Below are 27,829 nucleotides of genomic sequence, written 5' to 3'. Positions count from 1 at the left end.
ATCCTGGCCTTATGCTCAGGACAAAGTTTGGTACTGGTTTTACTCTCTGACCTGCCCAGGCTGCCACTACCCTCTCAGCCAGTCCTCCCCTGTGTCGTGATGGCACGCGTGCCCATGACACTGTGCTGGAGCAGTGCAGAGAGCAGGCAAGCCGCAACTCACACATGCACACAGAGCCCAAAATCACTCACCCTGAGGTGGATGTATTTTGGGAAGGATTGCTCCAGAACACAAAGCAGAAGGACTCGTTTTCCTCTGAGGGATCACAAGCGTCTACAGTGATGCTCCACACAACAGCAATGTCACAGGCCCTGCAAGAACAAAACCAAGTCTACACCTGCAAGCATAATTCACCTCCTACACAGCAACTTCTCCTCTCACCACTAAAAGACTGTCAAATTAGGAGAAGAAATCAGAGCACAAGATAGCCCTGCAATGCATCAACACTTTGTGAGCCATTCAGCCCATCACACCCACAGGCAACTCACCCAGGACACAAACTTGGCCTGATCCAAGATTGAGATTGATGCTTCTGTCCCTGTACAGAATCCACAGAGACCTCCTGGCTTCTTTCATGCTGCTGGCCACAAATGGTGACAGCCTGGTACTGCCCTTGATGTGCTTGGGATGGGTCTGGGATCTGGGAAAGCCGGAGATGGTTCTCCCTTGTTCCCATAGGTATTGTTTTAAATGGGTCTTTCTGATTTCAGCTGCTGTGGATTGATGTGAAGGGCAGTAGGCATCCAGCTCATAGTCTGTGCCCATCATTTGCCTGTTCTAATGAGAAAACAACGGAGTGGACGCCCTACACAATCAGATTTAGTGCCACAGGTCCCAGTGACCACGGTGTGTAGGGTGACTCTTGGCACCCCACAGCCGTGTCTCACCACTTACCCTCCCTCTGTGCCACTGCTGAGAAAACACTCTGAGCTGCTGTTCCTGCTCCCCCGTCACGCCAAGGTGCTGAGGGCCTGGCTGGGGAGCCTGACCTGGAGACGGCCCTCGAGATGTCAGAGCTGCTCAGCTCCATCTGTAGCTGAGCAAGGTTTTCAGGGTGCCCAGCAGGTCCCCATCACCCTGACGGCCTCACCCGGACCCTCCCCAGCCACAGGCCCTTCCCCATTGGCCCCAGCTCTGTACTTAAGCTCAGGTCAGGGACTTTTTCTTTCTCTAAGAGGTATATTATGGATCTTTCATTTTCTATTAGCTTTTATATTTTATGGCTCTATTTACTTTTTGTCTTTAACACAGTAGCGTTATTGGACTGCCTTTGACTCCTGTTTAGGTACTGCGGGGGTGATCTCTTGTTTCCTGCTGTTCTTAGGTTTAGGTTTGTTTGTCTTCTGGTTTTGTTGTCATTTGCCTTCGTTTTCTGAGCTGGTACCAGTATGTGACTTCATGGGGATTTTGCTTCTATTGATTAATACAAGAAGGCTGGAACATGTCCTTTTTAAAGTGTGCTTGTTAGCTTTTGTCCTATTGATTACACATAGAAATGCTCAGTCTGCTCACAGTGTAACGGTTAAGCTTCTTGTTATCCTGATCTCTGGCAAGCTGCTGCTTATCTTTTTAAGCCTAGTTCAGATTAGAGGGACTCTTCTGGTGACATGTACCTATGGAGGGGGACTATAAGGGACCTGCTAAAACTAAGGACACTTTTTCCATTTCAAGTTAGAGCTCTGGATCTTCTGTTCTTGACCTGGATTTGGAGACTTCAGTAAGGTCTGAAGCACTCATTGTCATTCCTGAGATTCCTTTCCTCTATCCTCAATCTGTATGAGGAGGGAGAAGGCTTGCTGTGATAATGGTGGGATGACTATTACCAGTTCTGCTATGGGTCTGGATTTTGGGGAGGGAGGCAGGAACACGAAAGGCAAAACCTGTCATCCCATGTACAAAGGCCACCTAGTTTAATTTGGACCATACAGTCTGTTCTTCAGCCCCCTGGCTCCTGCTGCTGACTAAAAAGCTCCCCTTCTCTAAATGCTGTGGCTCAGCATGCAGGGTGAGAGCCTGAGAGCTACATGCTGTGCTGGGGAGAGCTTAGTATGTTGGGGATGGTTCTAAAGGGTTGTACCCCAGCTCTAATGGCTGAAGGGATGTCAGGGAGCTGGTAAGTTAGTCCCTGACCCTGCGAACAAGTTTTCTAAGGCCAAGGGATGCCTTAAAAAGCAGAAGTAAGAGGGTTTGCAGAGGAAAACATTTGAGAAACCCAGCCCAGATGTGCAACCAGTTGTCCCCCTCCAGTGCATGATGCTGGTGGCTGCAGGTGACAACCTTGTTGCCCCAGGGATTGGGAGCTGGGCTTTGGGCTGTCCTGCCCGGTCCCTCCTTCCTCCTCTGCCTCCTCCCTGCATCAGGCAGGAGCTGCAAGGTGTCTCTCTTCCCTCTCTGCTGCACTTGGGGCTGCATCCTTCCTCCTTGCTGCACTGAAGAAGGGGCTGCTGTGGAGCTCTTGCACCTGTAAGTGGGGGTCTCTGATTTGAGTGGGGTGGGGGGCTGCTCTTAACCTGGGTTGGACTATTTCTCCCTTCCTGCTGTAGCTGGGAGCTGAGGTAAAACTGCGGGTGCTTTGTTAGCAACAGGTTTTGTGTGCGGGTGAGGTGGGATGCTGATCCTGCTGCTCTGAGGTGGGGCTGGGGGTGCCCCAATTGACTTGGGGACATAACATTGCCTGTGTGGGGCTCTGAGTGATGCCTTTTGGTAGCCAGAGCCCTGTGTGCTGCTTAGGTTGGTGCTAGGGAGGTGAGAGGCTGCAATCCTGACCACTTCATGCGCTGGGGGGTGGATAAGGGGCGGCTGTAAATGCTGTGGACCCAAATGGCTTTGTTGTTCAAAAGCTGGGTATACAAAGGACAAAACTTCCCTGTGCCAGTAGGGATGACTGTGTGTGAAGGGAGGAAGCATCTGTGGTGCTGCTGCTACTGGAGATGCCATTCTACATGGGCTGGCTGCTGAAGCCCTGTACAGAGCTCCAGGGTTTCGTAGCGGAAAGCCTGCTGCCACTACAAGCCCTCCTGCGGAAGAGGGGTGAGTAGAGCCACTGGTGTCACAGGATTTGATTTTTCCTGATTGACTCTACAAAGAGCTGTCAATTTAAAAGGGCTGAAATGATGTTGTAAATATCAGTTGTCAAATGCTGCCAGTTAACTCTGTCCCCCTGCTGATTCCTGGGGACTTCTATGCCAGGGACCAGAGTGATGTTAATTTTGCTGTGCAGGAAGGTGCGGTGTTTTAGAGCGAGTTTTATGTTGGCTCCACCTCTACAAGTCCATGCTAGCAGTGTAACTGGATCCAGATCAAACGGCAAATATGCACAGGGAGACAGCGGACAATTCTACCTCAATTTCAGTGTTATTATGGAGGGAATCAACATGAAGAGTCTCATTGAAGATGTATTTCAATGGATGGTTTAGGTCAAGGACAACCTCTTGTCAATCAATCAGAACACCTCTCCAAGGGGCAACTCTGTAATTTTTACTTTTACATGCTCTTACTTTGCCTTTAGATCAATAGCAGACAATTACCAGTAGAATAAAAGTATCTGGAGCTTGAAGTACCTTTTGTTATCTAACTGTATGTGCAGAGGAGCAGTACCTTGTTCTTTAAACCTGAACTGTGTTTGGGGGCTGCAGAGGATGAAATGCAGTGGGAGAAGTTTCAAGTAGTTTGCTGGAGAAAGGGTAATTAATTCAAAGCAACTCTGTGCAAACCTCAAAAATGGCTCTCCCTTGCAATGAGGGAATGTGAGATGTCACCTCAAACCAGAGGAACAGGCCTGGGCTGCTGCCTCTCTCAGAAGGGCAATCTTAGTAAGGAAGACCTAATTCCAGTCCTTACTGCTTGAGGCAGAGTTGCAGCATGGCTGTTTGCCCATCTGGCTATTGCCTGTCCCAAATCCTGGCTTAGTTTACCTGATGCCTGTTGCACACCATAAATTCTGGGTTGTGTTGGTATTGATAGTGGTTTTAATGAGCATCTCTGGGAAGCTTATTTGCTCCTCAGAAATCTGTCCCTTGAAGGGTAAAAGCTGAGTTTATGTACCATGTGCTTTGGCAAGCAGTCCAATTGCTACAGCCCACATCCTGCCAAGCCTCATGTGGTGACCTTCAGCCACTCTCATGGATTTTTGCATTCCTGTGGCCTTGCTCTTTTGCTGAACCTGGTGGGGCTGATGGTGTGGCTCTGTACAGCAATGCCAAAGGCCAAGGTGTGGAGAAACAAGCAGGTGGCAAACTGCCTGGGGTGGTGTGGCTGTTACTGCTGTACGAGCTTGTAGGGCTCTATAATGGAGAAAGAAAATGGGGACAAAATGGGTACAGAAATGCAAGTTGATTGAGCTGGGTCGACTGCTTCCATGGCATTGCTCTAGTCATCTTGTGAGCTGTGGTCTGGGCTCCTCAACCTATAGTAATGGGTAGTTTCTATATGAATCATAGTGCATGAGAAAACTGACCCTCAGCTTGCAGTTGCTTATTAGATGAGGATGTATGGTGCAGCTATTGCCATGCAAGAAATAGAATGGGACTGTCTGCCCTGGCTTGTTGCTGCTGGTGTGAGCGGGGTATCTCAAGGGTAAACTGAAGGCAGGATGAGCCTAACAGGGATATCTGTGCCCTGAGCCACTGACCTGCTGAACACCCTGAACTCCTGCAAACAGAAGGCAGCACTTCATTTGTACTCGGTGAGAACGGCGCTAATTAAAAGTAGAAGTTTAATAGTTGGTAGTAGCTGATGCCAGTATTTGATGTGTTTGTGCCCTTAAACAAGAAGTGATTAATCAATGCTATAGTGATAGATGGCTTTATAGACAACATAAGTAACTTCCCCCATGACATTTAAATCTAAAGACAAGATGTTCTGAAGCTTTTGGCCTGACCTCTCCTGGGAGCAGGGTCATCTGTTTTGCATGCCAGCTTTCTGCCATGGTAAGTGAAAGCTCTCAAGAGTACAGAAAATCAGTTGTCACTCAGGAAGGTAATGATTAACTCTGCCTTTAGAAGGGAAGAGTTACTGTACTGCTGGTTTGCGAGTGCCACTGAGACTGAAGACTCAAATCCTGAGGCTGAAGGTTTCACTAAAATGCCACAAGCCATGATGTGACCCTGGTAAAGATGGGCAGAGGGTGCTTTTTCTGCTGTTGCCTTCCAGCTGATAAACCCAGGATGTTTGAGCAACCTGCTGGTAGCAGTGTTATGATACAGCTGGCAGACCTTATGTAACTGAATAACATTAAACTGAAAGACAAGCACAGCTTAATGACCCATTAAATACACTACACTCTTCAGCATCAGCTGCTTTGAGTACAGAGTCAAATGCTGTTTGGAGCGATTGTGGCAAGCTTGAGATTCAGCTAGCACTTGTTGAACACTGTTGGCTTCAGGGGAGTAAAGGGAGCAGAGTTCTGTATGTGAGCTCAGGTCCATTGAAATGGAGACCTCTAGCAGGGGCAAAATAGAATCCATCTTTAGAGCTAAAATGCAGATACGTGGGTAACTTACCATAGGTGCAATGCAAGGGTAGTTTCCAGTAGCTATCTTCACTGGGGTCTGCGGTGCTGGTAACCTGGTGAAATGATGGTTAATGTTAATAAGTGACAAAAGGGATCCTCAGAAAGGAGAGATGACAAAGCAGGACCAGCTTACAGTGTCACTGACGCAGCTGGGTTCATCCCTGTCACTAGTTCTGCATGTTGCTCTCTCCTTCATCCCTGACAAGATGCAATGTACATGGAAAGAACAGAGTGAAGGGGACATGGATGACTCTGGAACAGCCTATGTTTGGACAGAACACCACTTGTACATTGACAGCTTGAACTCCACACGTTACATCACAGTATGGTAAGAGCATGTAAAAATTCTGACCTTTTCTAGAGGTACCTATCAGCGTTATCAAGGTGTGGGCTGAAATTGGAGTGGTTTTAATGGCTCAATGCGTAATGACAATAAAGTCGCTGAGGCAGTAAATACGAGTTTGAGAGTACTAAATGGATTCAAATAGTTAGAGCAATTCACAGAAAGAATTGGTGGATCAATCTGTGAGTGTGTAGCTGTGTAGATGATAGTGTACCAAGTTGGTAAATGTGAACAGTCAGAAAGCAGGAAGCAATGGGAGAAGTTCACTCCATAATTCTACAGTCCTCCTACAAACTACTAGCTCTTCCTAGAGAGATGGCATTATGCAGATGAAACCGTTTCTATATCCCTAATAGCCATGTTTTGTTCTTCTTTTAGTGTTGCTGTCCAAGTCATGTTTCAGATGTATCTGATCCAAGGAGTGCTCTGGCAGCCTGAGCAAATGGTTCTGTTCTGGGACCTGAATGACTTGCGCTGCTCCCAGCTCTGTCTGGGGTTGGCTTGTATGGCGATGCTGGCTCCTGGAGCAGCTGACAGCAGGGCAAGTTGAGTAATTATTTACTTAGGACCCTTACTTCATTATTAGGCTCAACAGCATCTTCCCACATCACAGAATAGGAGCTTCTGTAGTTGCTTCCTGTGGGATGGTTGTCCCACTTTGCAGCTTCTGCCTAAACTATGATTACACTTGCTTCCACCTTCTACCTGCTTCTCCAATTATTTGGTTGGCTTTCAATACTCCAAATGACATAGCTGTTTTCTCTACTGGTGTGCTCTGCCAGGGACTGGCCTCATGTGCAGAGCCTGAATCTGCCTATAAAATTAGATGAATCGGCTTAGTGCCTACCACCCAGCCAATATTGAAGGACTGGGGATGGTAAAAATCAGCTCTTGTGCTGGAAGGTGGCAATTGAGGAGGCTCATCTCCCATTAGTGAGGACTTCAGTGCTGAAAGCAGCTCAGCAGTGATCATTCAGCTGTTCCTAGGGCTTAATCCACACCACTTAGGGCTAAGTGCTCACTGGAGTGTGTATGTAATTTCACTGTTCCCTACTCAGCTGAGTGCTTTAGGATTATTTTCCCTTGTGTTGCTGCTATTAGTGGTAGTACTGTTCTTATTTCTTGCTCTGCTGGTAGCCAGGAGTCTAAGGCTAAAAAGACTCCTTAGATTCTGGTTGTAATAAAACCACTAAGATGCAAAATTATGATGTTTAGGTTGTGAGTAATCTTGAGGGAATTCTTGTGACAATGACAAAAAGCCATTTCCATGTCTAAGGGAGCTAAACTCTTATGACTTGCCAGGCTTCTCAATGAGTGGCTGGGCAAGTGTGCCTCTGTGTGGAAATCTCACTTTAACCTGATTTCAGGGAACAGTTGGCTGAGGTCTGAGTCAAAATTCAAAGCAGCTTGTGATGATGCAACTAGAAAAACTGTAAATTCAGACGCTTAAATGCTGACTAAGCAAAAAAAATAGGTGCATAATGATAAGCAATAGGGGAGCAATTTGTCAACAATTCAGACATTCTAAACTCATAAAATAATTTCTCAAACCCATATAGTTTTTTCCTGCCATTCATATATACAGAAGGGAAGTGAGGACCTCATGGAAATGATTAAGCAATGGTGTTGCACGAGTGGGACTTCTGGAAAGGGTTAATTCCAGAAAATTAACATCCACATCCCCATTAAAAACCATCCTCTTTTGCTCTGCAGTTGTGTAAGGAAGTGGTAGAGTCACCAACCCTGGAGGTATTTAAAACACATGCAGATGTGGCACTGAAAGACCTGATTTAGTGGTGGCCTTAGATGATTCTATGATTCAGTGCTTGAAAGGATAAAATTCATACACTGGCAGCTTAAGGTCAACTAATAGCAAATGGCAGAAAACCTTTAGCTAGAGCAAAGGTTTGCTATGGAACATTTTCAGCTTTACTCGCCTTGAGTGTGGTGATAAAAATTAATGTTGGACATGAAAACTGTGTCATTATTTGAAAGTCAGAAAAATGAAGGAGGATGGAAAAAATTCTGTCTTCTAGAGAAACATACACTTGTTGTAAATCAGAAGATGGCAGGGAAGGCATTTACATTTGAGATTTGGCTTTTGGATGAAAATTTTCAGGTTCTTAGCTCAAGTGAGTGAGTAATTGGCAATGAAGTCTTGGTGTATTTATTATAGCAATATTACCACTACCATTGCCCTGGGGGTAGGGGTTGGAGTTCTAGACAAGATAGGAAAAGTTCAAGATCTTTAAAAAAATAGTACTTGGACAATACCCCTTCTTTGGGCCCAGATCAGACTCCCCAGATAAATGGCTGTTAGGGGAGGAGAAACAGTTGAAGTCCATTCACAAGAGCTCTGTGTGTGCCTTAGAGTGGTGCCTCTCCCTGGCATTGCCCAGTTAAAAATGAGACATTTCATTCTCATTGGATACTTGGTTTTCCTCATGGAAGTTGATGTCAGTAAGAAAGCGTATTTTTATGGCAACTTACTGGTTTTAGTGTGACTTTCCTTTCACAGCTCCTTTTTCCTAGCAAAAAGTATACTGTTTTGAGGTTAGACACTGCAAGTTATTTCATACATCAGAATTTCCATCATATTTTGTATGAAAAAGTGAATAAAAGAAAGCTCTACCTTAATTCGTAAGTATCCTCAGTTTGTACTTTGCAGGTTAAGCCTTGTATTCTACAGCCTGAGAACTTCTGTGTAGGTGGGAAGCTGACATTAAGTGCAAAATGAAGTTAAAACGTACCTTAAAGCAATTTCCAAGCAGTCAGTGGTATCCTCATGCCATCCAGACCTGGGGAAAAGGCTGTCTGGCCTGTGGCCTGTATCTTGTTGAGCCCGGGTTCTGCAGTGTGTTAGTGACAGTCTCTGCACATCATTTACTTGAGCCTCAGCCTGGATCCTGGTGTTTGGCTGACACTGAAGTCTCACTTCCTGTCTGGAAGAGAAAGCAAAGATGAGCCCCACTTGCACTGAACTGCAGACATCCATCCTTCATGTCCAACCTATAGAATGTGTGAAGTTATGATAAAGTATTTCTAAAATATACAGCAAAATGGGAGAACATATTGCCACATGTTACCTTTTGGATTAAATGGCCCCTTATCTTACAGTACTTCCCTGTATGTCATACTTCTGAGCCCTCTGCTCGCTCTTATAGGCTTTCCATACTTGATCGAAGCCTGTATCGAGTTAAACAAGCAATCACATCTATGACAAGCTATTGCTTCCTCTGAAAACGTCACATTTATTTAAGACAGAGGTCCCTTGTGACAACTTTCTGGTCTCCTGCTACTTTATATGCCCTACTTAATTGTTAGAAATAGCTGCTAATAGCACTTCACACAGGTGGGAATGGTCACAGTTGAGCTTTTTATGGGGTTGGGTTTTTTTTTAGGTGAGAATAATTAGTTTGTTTTGGTCAATAGCGTCTTCTGATCCATTGAGGCATAGGGTAATCCATGCAGTGGTCTCCTGTGTATCTCTAAGACACTTACAGAATGAGCTCGTGCTATCTTTGCCATCCCTCAGCAGCTGCATTTTGCAAGCAGGATTTTCTAATGTTTCAGCAGACCAGAGAACGTTTTCCAAGGTCTCCAGGAAATGGCTGTAGCTGACCCATTACTGAGCACAGAGCTCAGGGCAAGGGAAGAACAGGTATTTTTAGCACTTAGCACACTGACATTCTCTTTTTCTGCTACAACATGCCTCTGTTCTTCATGTCTCCGAAGGTTCCTTGTCTCTGTTTCAGCTTCTAAAGGATTCTGTGATGAGATTTCAGGCACACAAAGATCAAGATAAAAACAGATGGTTGGTTGTAACAACAGATGAACCTGGCTCCAGCGGTTACTGGATTTCTTCCATGTGCCCAACTTAAGAATAATCGCATTCACTTCACAATTACCTTGAACTGGTTTTGCTGAATAAAAAACTGATTTTCCATACCCAGTGGCATGGGATTGTCCTGGTCACGCTGTGAGGCTTTATATTGACTGTTTGTATCTGGGTGCTGTTACTGAGATTTCACCAGTGTATCAGCCTTGTGTTTAAAATCCCAGCGTGTGGGTCTGGGCAGCTTTTCACTAGTGCAGGCTCTTGCTTTACTACTTTTCAGATTTTCTCCTGGTACATTAAATGAAGTGGGGAGGCCATGCCCTTATCAGATTGCCACATGGAAGCAAATTACTTCATCATCTTGTTTTCTTTATGCATTGCATTATTTTGTCCCTTGTCTTAGATGACTTCTGGTTCTGTCTTCTGTTCCTCTCTCGATTATGTATCCCTGTGTTAGCTGGCAAGTACATTGTGAAAACACAAGGCACTGCTTTCATTTCTCCTTCCAGCCAATCTTTTCCCCCCTCATCTTCAATATAATAAAAATACAGATACCTTTTTCCATTCCCTGTAAGCTATGGTATTCGTACAGCAAATTCACTGCGTTTGCTACAGCGACACTAGATTTTGTTAATGCAGCTGGGGTCAGACCATATAAGACAGACACAGCTCCTGATTTGCTCTGAGGCTGTTTACAGCTCCTTGTTTATCAGTTAGGAACAAAAACTAGTCCAGAGTTCATTACTGAAGAGATTGAAAGCTGTTGCTTTCTGATACATTGGCACACAAAGAGAGAAAATCCAAGAGCTGTATCCAAAAAAGCAATTTTAAAAATGATTGATCCTGCTTTTAGTGTGTTAAGGCATCATTTCAGTTGTCTTAATGAACAGAACTGCAAGTAATTAATTTGCTAGAGAACTGCCATTGCACAGACTGACCCACGAGGGTTTGTGCTCCTGGGCCCAAAGCCCTCAAAAAGCCAATCTACAGAAGGCAAGGAAGGAAAAAGCCACCTCTGTCTCATCTGCTGGAGTGTCCTTCTTCAAGCAAAGGATTACAGAAGAAAATTAGTATTAATTTACAATAATAGTAAGATTGAATGCATTTATGGGTGTTCTATTTGCAGACAAACATTGAGAACATGAACTTAGGTGGAACCTCAGAGAAGCCAAAACAAAAGAAGCAAATACACATTTAGTTTTGTAGAGGCTGAGAAGGGGCAGAGGGCCTGACTTTATCCAGATTCTTGGGACTGGTTGCTCTGTCAGAGAGATGCTGAGCTTCAAATGGAGTTTGAGTGACACAGCATCTCCTGGGACTGATAAAGCAGATCCAGGGCTGTGATTAAAGAAACAGAGTAAGCTACTAATGTCAAATATCTACCTGTGAATTCTCCCAATACTCTTCATCCTGTGTGTGTTGTCCTGGGTTCAGCAGCAGCAGTCATTTTTCTCCTTCTTAGGAGCTGGTGCAGTGCTGTGTTTTCATTTTTTGGCCTGGGAACAGTGCTGATAACGCCGATGTTTTCAGTTGCTGCTCGAATGTTTGGTCTGGCCAAGGACTTTCTGAGCCTCATGCTCTGCCAGGGAGGAGGGGAGGCCGGGAGGAAGCAGAGACAGGACACCTGACCCAAACTGACCAAAGAGGTATTCCATACCACAGCACGTCATGCCCAGGGAGGTAACGGAGAGTTACCTCCCTGCAGGACTGCAGGGTTGGACAAGGTATTGGTCGGTGCTCGGCTGGGGGGGATTGGGGTGAGTTATTGGTCGGCGGGTGTTGAGGTGTTGTATTCTTTCCTCTTGTTATTTCCTTTAGCATTATCATTATTGGTGGTAGCAGCAGTGATTTGTGTTATACCTTAGTTACTAAACTGTTCTTATCTCAACCCGTGGGAGTTGCATTCTTTCGATTATCCTCTCTGTCCCTCCAGGAGCAGGGGGAGGGCAAGAAGGGGGGGAGTGAGTGAACGAGGTTTGTGGTTGGGTTTAAACCACATCAGTGTGCAAAGTGAATGGTAACTGCCATTAAAACACTTCCCATCGCAGCTCACTCTGATCTTTGGCCATTTAAAGTGTTTGGCACTTAATACATTGGAATAGAAATATTCTCAATCACTGGCACCGAACACTCATTTTCTTTTCCTGAGGAAAGGGCTGCCCTACACTGAGTGACAACAGAATGTCACCTTCTATCATTACTCCACAGACAGGGAAAGAAACAGCACACGCCTGGTCATCAGGTACCTGGGGGCAGCGGAAAACTGAGCAGCACAAAGCAGGGCCTGCTCCAGCTTCCTTTTCATAAGGAAAGAGATGTAGCCAGCACTTCCCTCACATACAAGCTCACCAGGATTTGGATACTTGTACTTTAATTTAAATCCCATTTATTCTAAGGAATTTCTAAGTGTCCTAAAAGTACCTGCATCCATACATTAATCTTATGCCTTCTGCCACCAATTAATTTTGCTGTTCTTTTAAGTTAGGAACTCTGCCATCCCCCTGCCTCTTTGGGCATCTCCATCTGGTAGGTAAAATAAATCAATGTGGGAAAACCTTTCGAATGCTGTTTCCAAGTTATCTGGTATCAGCTGTAAATGTCCAGATGCCCATGTTGGCCTGTTATGTAGACTGAAACCATCTCTATGTGAGTTGTATAATACGTATGTTGGAATTTTGCCACGCGAAGATTTGATTTAGAACTTTGGTGCAGCATCTGGTGTTTCTTCAGGACAAGAAAACAGATTGTGGTCTATGAAGTTAATCTCAAACAGTTAAATTTGGAAGTAACTCGGTGTGGGGCATACAAATTCTGTACCTGCCTTAAATGGATTCTTTCAGCTCCAGGCGAACAAGAAGTCTCACATCCCTTATGTTCAAGCCATCACACCAGCCCAGATGATTCAATATCAAGAAAGTTCAGACTTTTTCAAGTCTTTCCTAGAAAAGCCTTGTAGTGTTTGACAACGGTCATCTAATAATGTACAGGAACTTACTTGACAGTGTAAATAAACCTTGTGGGAAAAGTATTACTTACATTTCATAGCAGGAAAATCGCAACATGGAGAAATTACCAGTCCCCCAGTATCCCATGGGAATCCAGTAGCAGAGCCAGGAAATGAATCCAGATACCCTGTACCTCACTGTGTTTTAAACACAGCGTGGTCCTTGGTGTTTGCGGACTCATCTCCTGATCTATGCAGCTTGTGGGCAGGGCAGTGAGATCAACCATGGTCTCATACCGACCGTACACAAAAATATTTCATTTTCAATCAAAGGGGATTGCATTTGGGTGCATTCAGGCAGAAGGTTTGAGCCCCTTTGCAAAGATTTCCTTTAGTCACTGTTTCTCCTATCTAGGGAGGCTCAGAACATGGCCTGTTAAAAAGCCACAGAGGGATGAGTCTACATAAGTTCTGCATGTTTTTCAGCACACAGTATGTCCAAACTAGTCATATTTCTTCAGATCAATTCCAAGCACACTAAAATGACCTCTTTAAAATGTCTTTTAAAGCACATTAAAGCACGAGCAAGAAAATGGACTCAAACTCTGCATTCGAATGGCCTCACACGCTGAATTATAATGGGACTTACAAGTACCTCTACTTAGAAGGCAATGTCTCCTACGTAGACTTCTACCTTCATCAGCCTTTAGTGGCAGCTGTCTTCATCATTTCTTACCTCCTGATCTTCCTGCTCTGCATGTTTGGCAACGGAGTGGTTTGTTTTATTGTGCTGAAGAGCAAACGTATGCGCACAGTCACAAACATTTTCATCTTAAACCTGGCTGTCAGCGATTTGCTGGTGGGAATCTTCTGCATGCCGACCACGCTCCTGGACAACATCATTGCAGGTAGGCTGGTTCACACCCCGTGGTGGAAAGACCTCAAGGGGTGCCTCACCTTGAGGTCCTGAGAGCCGGGTGCATGTTTCTGAGTGGGCTATGAAGGGAGTTCACAGAATGGGTTAGAAGGGACCTTAAAGCTCATCCAGTTCCAACCCCCTGCCAAGGGCAGGGACACCTTCCACTAGAACAGGTTGCTCCAAGCCCTGTCCAACCTGGCCTTGAACACTGCCAGGCCAGGTTCACGTCAGTGGAAGTCAGAGATGAGAAAGACAAACATCTAACCCACCTCCTGACTGGGGCTGTCTTCACTGACTTCCACATCCCTTGTCTTTCAAAAGGGATTCTCCCACTGCCAGATTACATGTTTAGAAAGAGGGTGCCATGGGCCAGATGCAGGAACTGTGCTGGTCAGTTCTCTTCCTTGTCTCGAGATCTCCTTTTAATGGGATGTTAAATGGGATGTTTCTGGACATGAGGAAAATTTTTCACAATGGGAACAGCCATTGTTCTTATAGTGAAAATCCACTGGGGTCGTGGTGGATTCCCCAACACTGGACACTTCTAAGATTTGGCTGCACCGGGTGCTGGGACATCTAGTCTAGGTCATGCTTTTCTAGAAAGGTTGGACCAGATGATCCTTGAGGTCCCTTCCAACCTGGGATTCTATGACTCTATGAAATGCTGCTTTTCTGGTTTTTGGATCATCAGAAACTCACCCAAGGCATTTGGCAAAGCGTTTGTTTAGAAAGCCTCTGCTTCCCTGACCCTTGCTATGGCCTGACACAGCCGAAGAAACTTCTTAGCACTGGGATGGAAATTTCCTGTTACTTGTATAAGCACAATGCTGCAGTGAGCTGGTGGAAATGTCAATTGCTATTTCCTTCCAGGATGGCCATTTGGGAGCCTGATTTGCAAGATGAGCGGGATGGTCCAAGGAGTCTCTGTTTCTGCCTCTGTCTTCACTCTAGTTGCAATTGCTGTAGACAGGTAAGACGGTGAAGAGACTGCAAACTGCCCCTTCCATCTCCCTCTGGCCACTTGACCAGGCTGAGGCTGATTCATTAATCCACACAAGAATGCAATGAACTGGATACATTTTACTGCTAAGGCTATTAAGCAAATCAAAATGTGGCTGGGTCTAAAGAGCAGCCATGGCAATTTGCTCCTCCCCTGGTATCTCTTAAAGACGCTAGATATGGGCTATGCCTGGCTGCCTAGAATTAGGCTGTTCCTTAGCTATGAAGATATATAGCAGAGGCACTAGTACCTGCTTTGGTTCAGTGAAATAGCAGTAGCAGGAGGCTGATACATAGCAGCTGTCCCATATCTGAAGGGGCCCTTCAAAGGTGCTGGACAGGGACTCTTCATCAGGGACTGTAGTGACAGGACAAGGGGTAACAGGTTTAAACTGAAACAGGGGAAGTTCAGGTTAGATACAAGGAAGAAGTTCTTTACTGTGAGGGTGGTGAGGCACTGGAACAGGCTGCCCAAAGAAGTGGTAAATGCTCCATCCCTGACAGTGTTCAAGGTCAGGTTGGACAGGGGCTTGGGCAACATGGACCAGCAGAAGGCATCCCTGCCCGTGGCAGGGGGGTTGGAACTGGATGATCTTTAAAGTCCCTTCCAACCGAAACCATTCTGTGATTCTATGATATGGAGATTAAAATGAGGAAATTTTCATAGTAAATATGCCCCTTTTTAATATTGTTTTTGCCACACAGCTCTTGAAAGGAGCAACTCAATGCAGTTCCACTGGTATGAAGAGATAATTCCATCTATGTTTTTAGAAGCCATACAATTTCAGTGCATGTGTAGGCTTGCATGTTAAGACTCAGCATTCCTTAAACGGCTTTTTCACGTCTACCTTTGCTGCAGGTTCCAGCGCGTCGTTGACCCATTCAAGCAGAAGCTGACCAGTGCAACTGCAGTCGCCAGTATTGTGCTTATCTGGATTCTGGCTGTTGCCATCATGTGTCCTTCTGTGGTCATGCTACAGGTACAAGAAGAGAAGCGTTTCAGGGTCATCCTTGGCTATGGCAATGAAACCCGCCCTGTGTACTGGTGCCGGGAGGACTGGCCTGACCCGGGAATGAGAAAGATCTATACAACAGTTCTGTTTGCCAGCATCTACCTGGCTCCCCTATCGCTCCTTGTTCTCATGTATGCCAGGATAAGCATGGCTCTCTGCAACACAGCAGTGCCCGTGGGGGGCAAAGACAGCCAGGAGCAGCGGCACAGCAGATCCAAGAAGAAGCAAAAAGTCATCAAAATGCTCATTATTGTGGCTCTGCTCTTCGCCCTGTCCTGGCTTCCCCTGTGGACTCTGATGATGCTCACAGACTATGCCAACCTTTCCGACATGCAGCTGCAGATCATCAACATTTACATCTACCCCTTTGCTCACTGGTTGGCCTTTTTCAACAGCAGCGTCAACCCCATCATCTACGGGTTCTTTAATGAAAACTTCCGCCGTGGCTTTCAGGCAGCCTCCAAACTCCAGCTCTGCTCCAGGGAGATGGATCACAGGGAGCTCTGCTCTCAGCAAGGCCAAGGCAATGCCGTTCTGCCAGCTGCTAATGACCAAATGCCCCAAGATCAAGCTTGTCAAAATGCGGAGGAGGAGGCTGGGAAGACAGTCAGGAAAGGAAATTGGGTGAATAACCAGCAGGATTTGGTAATGGAGGATTTAGAAGAGCCCTGCAGTGATGGGCTCAAGTGAAACGTGCTGTGAAGTCCTAAATGATATATGCCTGGCAGAGTTTATTTATCTTGTGAAGCTTGTGCTCTGTAAGCAGCCCTTTCTGACAACAATGTCAAGAAGGAGATAGATGAATGTTTGGAAGAGACAGATAACTTGCAGCACATCTGAATGTCTGACATCAGTGGGAAACTGAATTCAGCCCTTTGTGTCACCAGTTTAAACCAGTGGCAGCTCCCCTGCAGCGGGTGCTGACTGACTGCTCTTGAACCAAGCTGGAGAAAGGACCTCATTCAAATGGGAAAGCCTTCCACGTTCTGTGACATAAAAGAGAACTGAGATTATTGACTTGGATACAATTACTGTGGATACTCACTGATGAAGAGGAGAACATTAATTCATTTTCTTCCGTGAATCTGAAATATTGGAGGTACAGTCTGAATACTTGAACTGAACTCACTGGCTCATGGGTCTTCTTGTGATTGAACTTGTGTTGCTTCTGCCTGGATGTTTGGAATGCCAACCAGCTCCGACCCAAGTGACCAGAAAGCATCCTCAGCCACTTTCTATTTATTCCCCTTTCTGGTTGCCCGTCCTGTTCATTCTGTGATATCAATTATTGTTGTAGCTAGAAAAATAAATAGGTGTGAAAAGATGAGAAATAAAGGATGAAAAATGGCCTTTGTGATACATTTTTTTTGGGAACTCAATTCTATTTGGGGAGGGGGGGGGGGGAGGGCAGGGAGGCAGGGGGGATGGAGGATATAAGTCACCATGAAATTTCAGTACTAGCCAGAGAGAGCACCTTTAGGGCCTATTCAGTCTGATAGAACCCAGCACATATAGACAGCAACCTTGGAAGCGTCTCAGGGAGGATCCTGAAATAGGTGAGGAGAACAGGGTAGTGTCTACACAGATTTGCTACAGGATTAGAGCGTTGCCATGTCTCATCCCATAAGGGTCTGTAGGGACCAAGCACCAGGGAAGGTCATTCCCCAGCACAGTCCTTTTTCAGGTTAACTGGAGCACTTTTCAGATCATGACATATTTCCACAATTCAGGAAAACTGACAACTCTTCCAGCTGTGTCATCCCAAACTATGTTCCTTTCTGACGATCAGAAAATAAGGAAAACATGTGGGCAGTAACGAGAGGAAGAGCTACCAGAGCAGCTCTGATTTCACCAGTGGTTTCCTCACTGCATTTTATCTAGGCTGAGATTGTCAAACGAGATGATCTTAAAGGTCTCTCCCAACCCAAAACATTCTATGAGTCTATGAAATAGATGCCTGATCCTGCTGCGCTTTGCTTGAAAACCCCACCACAGCTGTTTCCCACCCCTCCTGAACCCCTTCCATCCAGAGCTTTGTCCTTCAAGTGTAGTTTGTACTTCCCAATGATTCAGCAACGTTTTGGGAATGTTTTAAAGTGTAACTGTATGCTTATGTTCATCCCAGTTCAGCAAAACACTCAAAAAACTCCCAAAGCCTGCACAAACTGACTGCAAGAAGACACAAAAATGCCCTGAAGTGTTTGGCTCAGGCTGGTACTTCTTATTCCACTGGAGAACAAGGGTGCTGAAGTAAAGGCCATCAAGTGGTTTGCCTGCACGAGACACCGGCTTGTGCTCAGCGCAGATGTGAGCTTTCTAGTTGGACCCGCGGCTACCAACATTTGCCCACTTTCCCCACACGAAAGGCACATTCATAGCCCAGCACCAGTGAAAGCAGCTGATCCTCTGGATCCCTGACAACCCTACCAGTAAATAATTATTGCCTGTACTGCTTTTTCTTTTCTTGTGATTCAAGTTATGTTGATCACGAAAATGATCCTCTTCACTATATAAGTGATTCAGTCCTGAAATCATTTGACAGCTTATAAGAGCAAGTAATGAAAATTACTTTAGACAACACAAGCTTTAGGAGATGGCTCAATACCCGTGCTCAAAGATAGAAATTGTACTGTCGTGATTTAAACTGATCCGCACAGTCTACTCACCCCCCCCACCCCCCAACCCTCCCTGCTCCCAGAGGGATGGGGAGGAGAATCGAGAGAATGTAACTCCCATGGGTTGAGATAAGAGCAGCCCAGTAACTAAGGTGTAACACAAATCACTGCTGCTACCACCAATGATAATATTGATAAGAGAAAATAACAAGAGAATACGATACCACCGCCAAACAAGTTCGACCCCCCCGAAGAGAGAGAGTGCCCTTCCGGGTAGCTCCCAGTTACCTCCCTGGGCATGACGTGCTGTGGTATGGAATACCTCTTTGGCTAGTTTGGGTCAGGTGTCCTGTCTCTGCTTCCTCCCGGCCTCCCCTCGTCCCCAGCAGAGCATGAGACTCACAGAGTCCTTGGCCAGAATAAACATTACTTAACAACAATTAAAAACAATCGGTGTTATCAGCTCTCTGCCCAGGCTGGAAGTCAAAACGCAGAGCTTGCACCAGTTACTAAGAAGGAGCAAAACGGCTCCTGGTAAACCCAGGACAGTATCCACACCTTATTCCATACTGATCCTGATACTGCTGATGCTGATTGTTCCTTCACTGCAGAACTTGTCTGGTTCTATCAGAATTCATTCTCTGTTGGGATGATGGTTGGAGGGAAGTCAGGGCCAGTCGCTGGTGACCTGAAGACATCTAATTGATGGGCTATAAAAGTATTACACAGCAGGCAACAGCACACAATTAAGTTCATTGACTGTTTTCCCCTAAAATCAAATCCCTCTGAGGTATACATCAGACTTCCCCATCTTCCCGCATTACCCACCAAGTATATCCGGGTCCCTGAGCAAAAGCAATCCCACGAGTGGGTTTGCCTTTACCTGAAGCAGGAACAACCCAGACGGTCTTCCCCAGCACATTCTTCATGTGCACCACAGGAACTTTGTCCCCCTCTACAGTATGTAAAAGTTCTGACTGGGCTGCGCCAGCCCTGTTGGCAGATCCCCTGTTGTTGACCAACCAGGTGGCTTTTGGTAAATGTGTATCCCAATGTTTGAAAGTCATAGAATCATAGAATAATTAGGGTTGGAAGTCCCATCACCCATTGCTCTCAGTGTGGTTTTTAACAGCCCGTTGTACCGTTCGATTTTCCCAGCGGCTGGTGCATGGTATGGGATGTGATATACCCACTCAATGCCATGCTCTTTGTGTCTATAAGGTTATTCCGGAAATGAGTCCCATTGTCTGACTCAGTTCTCTCTGGGGTGCCGTGTCGCCACAAAATCTGTTTCTCAAGGCCCAGGACAGTGTTCCGGGCAGTGGTGTGGGGCACAGCGCATGTTTCCAGCCATCGGGTGGTTGCTTCCACCATGGTAAGCACATGGCGCTTGCCTTGGCGGGTTGGTGGGAGTGTGATATAGTCAATCTGCCAGGCCTCCCCATATTTGTACTTCAGCCATCGTCCTCCATACCAAAGAGGCTTTAACCGTTTGGCTTGTTTAATTGTAGCACATGTTTCACAGTCATGAATAACCTGGGCAATAGTGTCCATTGTTAAGCCCACCCCTCGGTCCCGGGCCCATCTGTATGTTGCATCTCTGCCCTGATGGCCTGAAGTGTCATGGGCCCATCGGGCCAAATGTAATTCACCTTTATGTTGCCTATCTAAGTCCATCTGAGCCATTTCAGTCTTAGCACCTTTATCCACTTGTTGGTTGTTCTGGTGTTCCTCAGTGGCCCGACTCTTGGGTACATGTGCATCTACATGGCGTACCTTCACCACCAGGTTCTGCGCCCAGACAGCGATATCTTGCCACAGTGCAGCAGCCCAGATGGGCTTACCTCTGCGTTGCCAGTTGCTTCACTTCCATTGCTGCAACCACCCCCACAGGGCATTTGCCACTATCCATGAGTCAGTGTAGAAATAAAGTACTGGCCTCTTTTCTCGTTCAGCAATGTCCAGGGCCAGCTGGATGGCTTTCACCTCGGCAAACTGACTCGATTCGCCCTCTCCTTCAGCAGTTTCTGCAACTTGTCGTCGAGGACTCCATACGGCTGCCTTCCATCTCCGATGCTTTCTCACAATACGGCAGGACCCATCAGTAAACAAAGCATACTGCTGTTCACTTTCTGACAGTTTGTTATATGGTGGGGCCTCTTCAGCACGCATCACCTCCTCCTCTGGTGACATTCCAAAATCTTTGCCCTCTGGCCAGTCCATGATGACTTCTAGAATGCCTGGACAACTGGGATTTCCTATTCGAGCTCGCTGTGTAATTAGTGCAGCCCATTTACTCCATATAGCATCAGTTGCATGATGTGTAGAGGAGACCCTGCCTTCGAACATCCAGCCCAGTACGGGCAACTGGGCTGCCAGGAGGAGCTGTGCTTCAGTGCCAATCACTTCCGAAGCAGCTCGAACCCCTTCATAGGCTGCCAGTATCTCATTCTCAGTTGGGGTATAGCTGGCCTCAGATCCTTTGTACCCCCGACTCCAAAAGCCGAGGTGTTATCAGCTCTCCGCCAAGGCTGGAAGTCAAAACACAGAGCTTGCACCAGTTACTAAGGAGGAGCAAAACGGCTCCTGGTAAACCCAGGACATGGCCAAAATCAGCAAGGACTAAGTGTTGCATGGAGTGTGGCCAAACAAAATGTGAAACACAAAATGGGGTTACACTGTGTAACACTAGTGCAAAAATAGATCTGGGGGCTTTGGTGGGATAACTGGAGAGCAGTGAAAACATCCTAACTGTGATGGTGTTGCGGAAAGAAAGGCTGATGATAACAGTAATAATTAATCATTAAGCTTCAGTTTCCAGGGATGAATCAGTATGTTTCTCATCTCAGCTTGGACTAAACAGAACTAAACACTATAGACGTGCTGACATTATATATATATATACATATATATATGTATGTATATACATATCTCACTCTGGTCTGAATTTGCAGCAGCAGTTGAGAACCAGAAAGAACTGCCTGAAAACTATAAAAACTCTGTGCCCCACTATGGGCAAGGAGCTTTCTTAGAGTCTTCAATGTCAAAGGTGACCACAGACATGTTTTCTACGAAAGGAGAGAATTAAAGGAAGGAGGAGGAAGAAAAATTCCCCACAGCTAATGCTACCTCTTCACAGTTGTAATAAAGGAATTCTGGGCAGCCAGGGAGCATATGTGGTTTACACGCGCTGTAAAACTTCCTGTGCTGGGGTTTAATAAACACTCTCAGTATTTGCAAATACTGAGCTTTCTGACAGCAGTCGGGATCCCAAGGTAGAATCATTGGCTGTTCTGGGGACTGCAGCAACAGCCACCACCTCCCAAAAGTATGAATTCATGTGAGTGTGACCAAACATCCAGTGATGTGTGATACACAGCCCTCTCTTAGTACTGCCTTGACGTAATTCACATTTGCTGGCAGCTCCCCCTGAGCTTTGGTTTAATCAACAGCTCCCATGCTCTGGGATGCTGTGGTAGGGCCCAGCAGAGATGGAGCAGTACCCAGTGCTTCCTCACCATCCTTCTCTCCCAAAGTGCTGCTGTACAACAGGGAGCTTCCAGACTTTACAACACAGACTGACATGGTCAAGATAGACATTTAGAAGAGCTGGGAGAGACTTGCCCTTTCTGAGGACAGAGGAAAAGCCTCCAGACAAGTCTCTTTGCTCTAAATTGGTAGGCGATGCTTGTGGATATAGAAAACCTGGTAAATGCTATCAGTCACTCCTGGCAATCCGATTAACAAGAAATCAAGTTTCCAGCCTCACGTGCCAGACTAGCAAAGAAATGCCACAGAGAAGTAATTCTCCCATCCACAGAGGAAATAATGGATGTTTCACCTCCCTGGAATTGTGCCTCTGAAGCCATCAGCACTCTGACTCCATGAAGAGAAGGACAAATCTGCCCCATAACTCATCCAAGTGCTCAGACAACATTTTTGGCCCTGTACTTCCATCCTCATGTCTAAGAAACTGATGTAGTAATAGAAATATTCTTCCATCCTATGCTCCGGACCTTCCATAAACAGTCTAGAAAGGCAGTTATGGCAAAGATGCCCCCAGAGCCAGCACTGCCTGCCTCCTTTAGCTCCCGAGGTGCACCGGTGTCAGACTGACAGCCGAGTCTTGCTGAGAATGGCTTTCATTTCGTTTGCTCAAGGGACTGCAGGAGCACCAGACATCAGCAGACACCACAGATGGTAAATCATGCACTTTGCCACTCGTTTGGCCTGTGCCTGTGTTTGTTCTGTGGCACTGCTGCTGCTGCTCTACTCTAACAGGCAAGAAAGATACAAGAGGAAGACTCACGGAATGAACACAACATTTGGAGAAGATAACTTGCTTCCAATCCATTGTAAGGCTTGCTCTGTCCAAGCGGTGGAAAACACTACTCCAGGTATCCATTCACTGAACCACAACTTCCTGTGCTGTGCTGGAGCTCCAGGCTCAGGACAGTTGCTTATAAAGTGTCACTTGCAACAGAAGCACAGATTGCAGCAAACACAGCTGGTAACAAAGCTAAAATGTCTCCACAAAGCGATGGCAAAGCAAAACCACACTGACAAAGGCCCTGCCTCTTGCTGCAGCATTTCAACACTGCCAGAAAGCTGCTTTCCTTTCTCTGTTTTCTGCTGCTTATTAGCAAACATCCCTCCTGCACCAAGTCCAAGACTGGAATTTCAGAGTTACGCACCCTGTTCCTGATTGCTTGTTCAGGATCTGGGGATACCACTATTAGCAGTGACTCCCAGGACCCTCTCACTACAGATACCGCCTTTGGCTTACCCTGCTGTCCCACCACTGGAAAGTTCTAGGACTGAGCCATCTCTCTTTACTACAGAAATGAGCTGCCTGGAGTGAGCTTTGGCAGCCAAGGACCATTTCTCATTAGGCACCTCTTTCACACGTGGCATCTGTAGGCCTAAGTGCTGATATCAACAACTCATCACTTTACTGCTAAGAATTAAGGGACAATTTTGCCATCTCCCAGAAACTGAGCATTTCATTGCCTGTCTTCTTGGAAAAATAAACAGAGCCTGTCATAGGCATTGATACTGAAATGATTCCAAAAGCACTTAGCAAACATCCTGCAAATCTGGAAATCTTTGCAAGAAATTCATGGTCCTTCCTCTAGACACTTATTGCTCCCGCATTCTGCTCAAACTAAAAAGCAAATGGCTAAAACTTCTGCCATAAGGTAAAGAAAATGTTATAAACATTAAACTAATGTAAGCCAACAAAACCAAACAGATGCTAATTGCTAGAATTGAACTGAGAGGGAAAGTAACTTTGTCACTGGCTACAGAAAAAACAGGTCATTAAAAAGAAGTGATACAAAGCCAGCAGAGTATCAAGGGAGCAAAGCGAATTCTGCAATATGTCAAAATCCTCTGCAGTGATGACTGTGTTCTGTTTGCTTTTCCATTGCTTGCTTTTCTTTCCCAAATTAAAATAAAGAAGTTTTCCTCTAACGTACTATTAGACAACATCAATTCCTTCGCATGCTTTTAACTTCAAAAGAAAAACATTCCGCTGAAGCCTGGCTTTGCAAGCTGCTCTTATTGAGAGCTTGCAATTATTTCAATTCCTTGCTCAATCAAAAAAAAACCCCAGCAAAAAGCCTTCAAAGCCAACATTGTGTGCAACTGTCAAGCAATTCCTCTAGAAAAGACGAGAGATATCAAACACCAGCCATGCCTGCTGAAGGTACCCAGGTAATGCTTGGGGGAGAGCAGCAATGAGCAGCCTGTGAAGAATGGAGGTGCTGATTGCAGTTAATTGCTTGAACTTCACCTGGTGGAGGGGAAATCTGTGCTTTAGGATAAATTTAAGTTTCTCCCTTACAATCAACACATGTTACCTATAAATTTAATGCGTTCTCTTTTTGGGGGTGGAGGTTTAGTCAGAAGGGGGATGTAATTTTCACTGAAAAAATATGACTTTTTGAAAAAATTTAGCCCCTTTTCTAGCCAAATGAAGATCAGTGTTATGACAGCTCTAACCCCTCTGTCAAGATCCAGCTCTACCTGCACCAACACCTCCTCTGAGGGAGACATCACAATCTGCCATCCTCCCTGCAGAAGCATTCAGGAGAGAGGACATCTGTGTATTTCTCTAGTTCCTTTAATGCTAGAGGAACCTCTAACAGTTAAATTTACACTGGCAGAAGGAGAACAAACAGCAGCTTTGTCCTAGCTTGGAACCCCTCAAGTCAAGTCCCTGGAGCAGGGTTGATAATAAGCTCTGTGGTGTTAAAGCATTTCTAGCTCTCCTGCAGTCATCTGCCATTGCAATCATTTATTAAAACCACAAAGCAGTCACTCATTGCAGTCAGTTACCAACATCACAACACATTAGCACACCCATGTCCGTAGGTCCTGCTAGAAAAGGCTCTTGTGTGTGCATATGGATGCAAATAGCTGCGCATGGATGCAAAATTACTCCTCCTCTCTGGGAATAAAACTCACTGACACTCCTCATCTCTGCAAACACTGCATTTTAGAGGCCAGAGAGGCCTCAACAAAGTCTCCACTGGGCGTGGAAAAAGGGTTGTCAGCTTTCAGCTCATCCTGGTGAAGGCTCCCACTATCGGTGCGAGCTGGGAATGCCAACAGCAGTGGGAGGGAATAGACTGAAAGTACTCAGCAAGGACCATTTCCATAGCAGAAGAGAGTTTTGGTAGAGTATTTGCTATGTAAAAGCCAACTTCATTTTGCAGAAATTGCTCACAACACCCCATGTGCAGCCACCAGTGATTGCTCCCAGAGTCCTCTGTTGCAGCTCTCCTGACATGCCACGGGACATTTTCCAACGGAAAATTACCATTTGGGAAGTTTTTGTTAAAAATTTGAAGCCCTTTGAATCTTGCTCAGCTCTTTACACACTGAATAACATTGCTACCCTGACCACCCCAGTTCTGGGGTGAGAAAGAGCTTTACCTGTTTGCACATCTCTGCTCTTTCATTGCTAAACAGGCTGGAAGTCCGTGGATCAACAACCTGACTCGGCCCGTGCCAGACGGGAGCGCTAGGTGATACCCAACAGACACTGCACCGGGAGCAGAATTACAGCCTCAGTAAACATCTAACACATGCGAGGAAAAAAAACAGTATTTGTACAGAAAATGTTTCTCACCCTGGGTGACCTTTGTGTAGATGACAAAACGCTCATGAGCATCATGTACTGAAGTCCAGACACATACTGGAGAGGTTACTGGTTTTATTATACCTATTTCAAAAAGCAAACAGAAAAGAAGTAGATAATTAAGACTTGCTTACAAACAGGGGATTAGGTATCCAACAGCACAAGTCCATTTTCCAGAAAGAAAGTCAGTCTGGAAATAGAAATAGAAGAGAAATAGATAGAAATAGAAGGAAAGCCCATCTCAATACCAACCATAAGCTCGTAGCTGTAGGGAATTCATGCAGCAGGTGGAATGACACAGGGCATACCTGTAAATCCAAAGGCAGAAACACAAGATATGCTAGCAGAAAGGCAAGAAAAGGGAAAGTTTTCAAACAGCATTTCTGCAATCTAATGAAGAATTATTTTCAATCTCCCCAGTAGGAAAAATACTAACTGGCAGCTATTAAGGCTTTACTTTAAGATCCAACTAATCTATACTAGTGAGTTTTAGAGGAGATGAAGCTCTCTGAATTGCAAGGAATGCTGCTCAGTAACACATTACAAAGTAGTGTGTCTTTGAGGTGATTTATGCTTTTTTCCAGCGGTGAGGAGGTGGCTGAGCTGGCTCTGCACCCAAAACCAGCCCAGTTTCTGTGTTAACCTGTCCATTGCGCCTCTCTCTGACACAAAGTGAGCAGAAATAACTGTGTATGCAAGGGAGATGCTGTAACTAACAGCCCCAAGTTACAGCAGCCTCTAACTGCTAAGTTAAACTAGTTTTACACTCTGGGGTTAAACTGCCACATGCATCAGCAATCACAGCTATTTGGTCTGAAGGCATAAACACGTGCATACAGCTGTATAAGGTTACCTTCACTTGCAAATGAAAGTTGTACATTTTGACATTTCTTTTCATGTAGCACTGAAAATAACATTTTCATTCTGATGAAATTCAAAAGAGGTTAAAAAACAAAAAGAGAAGGTGCTAGCAGGTAGAAAATACAGACTGAAAATAGCCTGATCCATGGGTATGTTACTGATCGAAAAGCATTCGATGACGATAATGCTAATGTTTTTTTGCCCCCATCTTCCCACTTGTCACTCTATAAAAATGTACACCACCAGTTAGAAGAAGCTATTCATACTTTCAAAATAATGCAAACAATCATCAGAAAACTGCAAAAACATTTTAAGCAGACCCCTGATATTTGGTGACTGATTTGCAAATCAGAAAAGCTCTTCAATTAATTAATTTCATTTAATCTAACACTATTTGACAAGTCTTCTCTTAGGCTATGTGGGCATTGCAATACTTAGGGTGCACAGGCAGACTAATCTATCAGCAACATCTTCTCTAAACAGAATTAGTCTCCATTTCAAACTGTCCTGGGACTTTGGTTTTTTCACAGATAAATTAAGAAACTGCTTGTGGCAGTTTGGAGATTAAGCTCTCACAAAGGGAAGAATAAATATTCATTGAATAGCTTTTGCGATCTGCTGGGCTGGATTTAGAAGGCTGAATTATCGGCACTACAAACATGAGAACCTCAAGTGGAACACAAAGACTGTCCAGTGGTGTATGAAAGCACCACTGCAACAAACTTCTTTATTTTTCTGGTGACTTTTCAAATCAAGCTTTTAAACTGACAAGCCTGAACTTCCAATGATGCTCCATCCTGCTGGCCTGGAGCAATAAGAATGCTCCCAGTGATGGTGCATTTAAAGCTATTTCCAGAAAGCACTTACAGCCCATAGAGAAGGTACAAACAGAGGCTTGTGGTTGTGTTTGAGGCTGTAAATCACTGCACGCAGTACACAACTCCCCAGGTGAGGTGGCCTTTGCGGTGGCAGCAGCTCATCTTGGCCCTGAGGAAGAGAAAGCATTAAGCAGCATGAGCAAAGCACACAGAGCATTTCTGTTTTGCGTGGCCTTAAATGTCATGCTTACAAAGAGAGAATGCCAATTCCAGGCCAGAAGGGCAACATCAGGGACTGTTTTGCTACCCTTCAAAATAACCATTGCCAGAGCTGTGAATAGAAAATCACCCTTTTTCAGCAGACTAAATGGGCAACGGATGCAATAATCAAGTTAGACCGATGCACTTCTCTTCCTTGTGAAATAAAAGGTTGTATGTGTCTAATAAATGTTTTGCCAGCAGAACAGTAGATAAAACCTTAAGAATAAGTGGGAGTGTGATATAAAACTGAAGCTTCACTCTGGTATGAGCAATGAGAAAGGCTTTAATTTAGATATAATACACAGTATGGCCTTCACTTTTTATATCTCTGTGTGAGCAATGAGCTGAGCGACTGCGTACACAGTACACTCAGTCCTTGAGAGTTGAGTATGATGATTAACCTGTCGACTTCTTGAGCTCAAACTCTCGTAGGTGGAAAAGGAAATATTACATCAAGGCATTGGAACTCTGTATATATTTTAATGTGCATTACCACATTATCCAATTTATCATTGGGCTGCTGACCTCCTATCTGGTTTGAAACACAGGGAGGCCAACTAAT

At 45.3% G+C, this 27,829-nt stretch overlaps 2 protein-coding genes across 2 annotated transcripts in view; one reads left to right on the top strand and one right to left on the bottom strand.

The window, feature by feature from the left end:
- Nucleotides 1-1,189: 1,189 nt before the first annotated feature.
- Nucleotides 1,190-16,855, top strand: NPFFR2 (neuropeptide FF receptor 2). Its single transcript, XM_065679295.1, has 6 exons — nucleotides 1,190-1,285; nucleotides 2,436-2,463; nucleotides 2,879-3,030; nucleotides 13,207-13,545; nucleotides 14,427-14,526; nucleotides 15,415-16,855. The coding sequence occupies exons 4-6, from the start codon at nucleotides 13,230-13,232 to the stop codon at nucleotides 16,256-16,258; spliced, it is 1,260 nt and encodes a 419-aa protein (XP_065535367.1). The 5' UTR covers nucleotides 1,190-1,285; nucleotides 2,436-2,463; nucleotides 2,879-3,030; nucleotides 13,207-13,229; the 3' UTR covers nucleotides 16,259-16,855.
- Nucleotides 14,822-27,829, bottom strand: part of LOC136006107 (nascent polypeptide-associated complex subunit alpha, muscle-specific form-like) — a 27,672-nt gene continuing 14,664 nt past the window's right edge. The window contains exons 3-8 of the mRNA XM_065664132.1: nucleotides 27,056-27,175; nucleotides 25,580-25,635; nucleotides 25,319-25,411; nucleotides 16,614-16,865; nucleotides 15,404-15,529; nucleotides 14,822-14,947 (exon numbers count right to left, since the gene is read on the bottom strand). Of these exons, the coding sequence (XP_065520204.1) occupies nucleotides 25,360-25,411; nucleotides 25,580-25,635; nucleotides 27,056-27,175 (228 nt within the window). The 3' untranslated portion in view covers nucleotides 14,822-14,947; nucleotides 15,404-15,529; nucleotides 16,614-16,865; nucleotides 25,319-25,359. The remainder of the gene's footprint in view (nucleotides 14,948-15,403; nucleotides 15,530-16,613; nucleotides 16,866-25,318; nucleotides 25,412-25,579; nucleotides 25,636-27,055; nucleotides 27,176-27,829) is intronic.

The sequence above is a fragment of the Lathamus discolor genome, chromosome 1 (assembly GCF_037157495.1).
Source record: "Lathamus discolor isolate bLatDis1 chromosome 1, bLatDis1.hap1, whole genome shotgun sequence".
NCBI classification, from domain to species: Eukaryota; Metazoa; Chordata; class Aves; order Psittaciformes; family Psittacidae; genus Lathamus; species Lathamus discolor.
Note: the sequence above shows the minus strand (reverse complement) of the source record. Positions and strands in the feature narration are given on the sequence as shown.